This window comes from Otolemur garnettii, unplaced genomic scaffold, assembly GCF_000181295.1.
Source record: "Otolemur garnettii isolate 467f Iridium unplaced genomic scaffold, OtoGar3 scaffold00055, whole genome shotgun sequence".
In the NCBI taxonomy this organism is placed as follows: domain Eukaryota; kingdom Metazoa; phylum Chordata; class Mammalia; order Primates; family Galagidae; genus Otolemur; species Otolemur garnettii.
The window spans coordinates 10900898-10903696 of record NW_003852450.1 but is presented as its reverse complement, the minus strand read 5'-3'; the positions used below and the strand labels follow the sequence as shown (position 1 = coordinate 10903696).

The 2799-nt window shown below is 33.9% G+C and overlaps 1 protein-coding gene across 1 annotated transcript in view; it reads left to right on the top strand.

The window, feature by feature from the left end:
* NEK7 (NIMA related kinase 7) overlaps window positions 1-2799 on the top strand; it is a 148119-nt gene that overhangs the window by 57190 nt on the left and 88130 nt on the right. The window contains exon 2 of the mRNA XM_003792306.2: window positions 2559-2643. Within this exon, the coding sequence (XP_003792354.1) occupies window positions 2587-2643 (57 nt within the window). The 5' untranslated portion in view covers window positions 2559-2586. The remainder of the gene's footprint in view (window positions 1-2558; window positions 2644-2799) is intronic.

Sequence of the window (2799 nt, the reverse complement as noted above, 5' to 3'; positions counted from 1 at the left end):
GACAAAGTCAGAGTTTGTCTCTAAAAAAAAAAAAAAAAAAAAAGTACAGCTAACATGTTTAATGGTAAAAAATTCAATCTTTCCCCCCTAAGTTGAGGAACGATGAAAGGATTTCTCTTTTCTACTTCTATTGGTTGTAGAGATTCTAGCCATTTCAATAAAAGAATGTACAAAGAAGCTACTTGAACTAATAAGTGAGTTTAACAACTTTGCAAGATTAAGGGTCAATATAGAGAAACCAGTTTTATTTCACACACTAACAAGAATCAGAAAATTGAATGAAAAAATCACTATTTACAATAGTATCAAATAATATAAAACATTTCGGAAATAACGTGAAAAAAGATATGGAAGACCAGTATATTGAAACTGAAAACCATTACTGAAAGAAATTAAAGCTAAAATATATAAGATATTCTATGTTCATAAGACCAAATATTATTAAAATGTCGTTTCTTGCCAAATTGACCTGTGGAGTCTGTGTAATCCCCATCAAAATCCCAATTCGTTTTTTTTTTTTTAAGAAATAAGCATACCGATTCTACAATTTATATTAAAATCAGATCTGTAATTAAGTAGCTATCAAGACTTACTAGTAAAGCTATTAGTAATGTAATTACATGCAGTAGTAATAATACACATAGTATATCATGTAATGTAGTATGGGTTAGCATAGACAAGTAGACCAATAGAACAGAAAAGAAAGTATGTGTGTATATATCTGGGTGTCCAGAAGGTGTGGAGCCATGCAATATGAAAAACAGAGGCATGCATGCCTGGATACTTACGCTTTCTGGACAGCCCTCGTGTATTTGTGTACAGATAAAAATATAGTCACTTGATATGTGACGAAGATGACACAGCAGCAGGGCAATATGGTAAAGGATAATCCTTTGGATGTATCAGGTCAGTTGGATATCCAAGAAAAATAAATAAATACTTTGACTTATGTCATATAAAATTATACTAATAATTCAATTATCATCCAAAAAGTTTAATTCTAGGTAAATTATAGATATGAATATGCAAGGTAAAACAATAAGACTTACATTAGAAAATAATATGAGGGCTCAGTGCCCGTAGCTCAGTTGTTAGGGTGCTGGCCACATGCACTGGGGCTCGTGGGTTCGAACCCCGCCCTGGCCTGCTAAACAACAATAACAACAACAGCAACAAAAATAGCCTGGCGTTGTGGCGGGCGCCTATAGTCCCAGCTACTTGGGAGGCTGAGGCAAGAGAATCGCTTAAGCCCAAGAGTTTTAGGTTGCTGTGAGCTGTGATGCCCACAGCCTTCTACCAAGGGCCACATAGTGAGACTCTGTCTCAAAAAAAGAAAAGAAAAGAAAAGGAGAACTTAGAACAAGGAAAAAATTCATAAATAGTACACAAAGCACTAATCATAAAGAAACAGATTGATTACATTAAAATTAAGAATTTCCGGCCTCTGCCCACCCACTATGGTTTATCCTACAAGGGTACAAGTGAATCTTTCTAAAAACAGAGTATGAATGTCTTAACTCAATAACTAAGAAAATGACATGAAGGCTACATTAACCAGTTTGATGAGAGTATTTCAAATTGTATATGAAAACACCACACTGTACCCTGTGATTGCATTAATGTACACAGCTATGATTTAATAAAAAAAAAATTAAGAATTTCTGTTCGTTAGTTAATTGAAGGACAGTATTGGGAACATTTTAAAGGTAAGTCACAGGGTGGAGGAAGATATTTGCAATAAAAATAATCCATGTTCAGAATATTTTTATTGCCTTTTAAAGAGTTTAGTGAAGATGTGTTTTAGTTTCTTCACCAGCTAATCCCATTTAAAGGGATCCTAGTTTTTTGACTCACAGATTTTAGTCACAGCATTTATAAAGACACTAGGGGCACTTGGTATTGAGTGGATGTATCTTCTGAAAGGCAAGGGCTGTGGCTCATTTATATTTCAGTTTTTGAGTCTTGTGTGATGCCTGACATATAATTGGTTGTCACCTTATGTTTATAGAATTAATGGATGAATCCTTTATAATTACAAAGTATGAATAAAAGAGTAATTAAAACTCTCATGTGAGGATGAACCTTTTACATTTAAACCTAAAAATCACAATGAATAAATATTGCAGTTAGATAAAAGAATAAAAGTACAAATAACATTTTTAGAATATGAAGGTAAGGACCATTTTAGGAATGCAAAATACTGAACATGATGGCAAGGAGCCTCCCATGGCATTTACTCAAAGTGGGCAGGGTGAAGGGGAGTAATTTTGATTTACAAGGCAGAATGAAGAGGAAAGAATTTCATCTTGGGAGGTAGGATTTTCCAAGTACATAATGCTATTTTGGAGAAGGAGAAATGGTTGAGACAGTGAAGGTTTGTGTGAGCTAAACAGAGCTTGGATTTAGCAAATGCCAGAAGGGTTTTAGATATGTTAATGATTAATTTTTGAAGCATCAGGTAAATCTATAGTATTTAAGTGCACACGTCAAGTATATGATGAATGATAATAAATTGGTAATGGTTACGTTATTTAGAGTCAACCTGTTTATGTTTGCAGAGTTTTAAAGTTGCTGTTGCTTCAGACAATGGATGAGCAATCTCAAGGAATGCAAGGGCCACCTGTTCCTCAGTTCCAGCCACAGGTAATGTTTTCCGATTGAGGGGGGAGAAATATGTAGATCTGTATGACTGATGTGTGAGTAAGGAAGTAGTATATTTGCAGTTCTCTTAGGAAATGAATTAGTCAAGAATTTCCAATTTGGAATTTCCAAGTTTTTTTCTTTTTTTTTTTTTTTTTT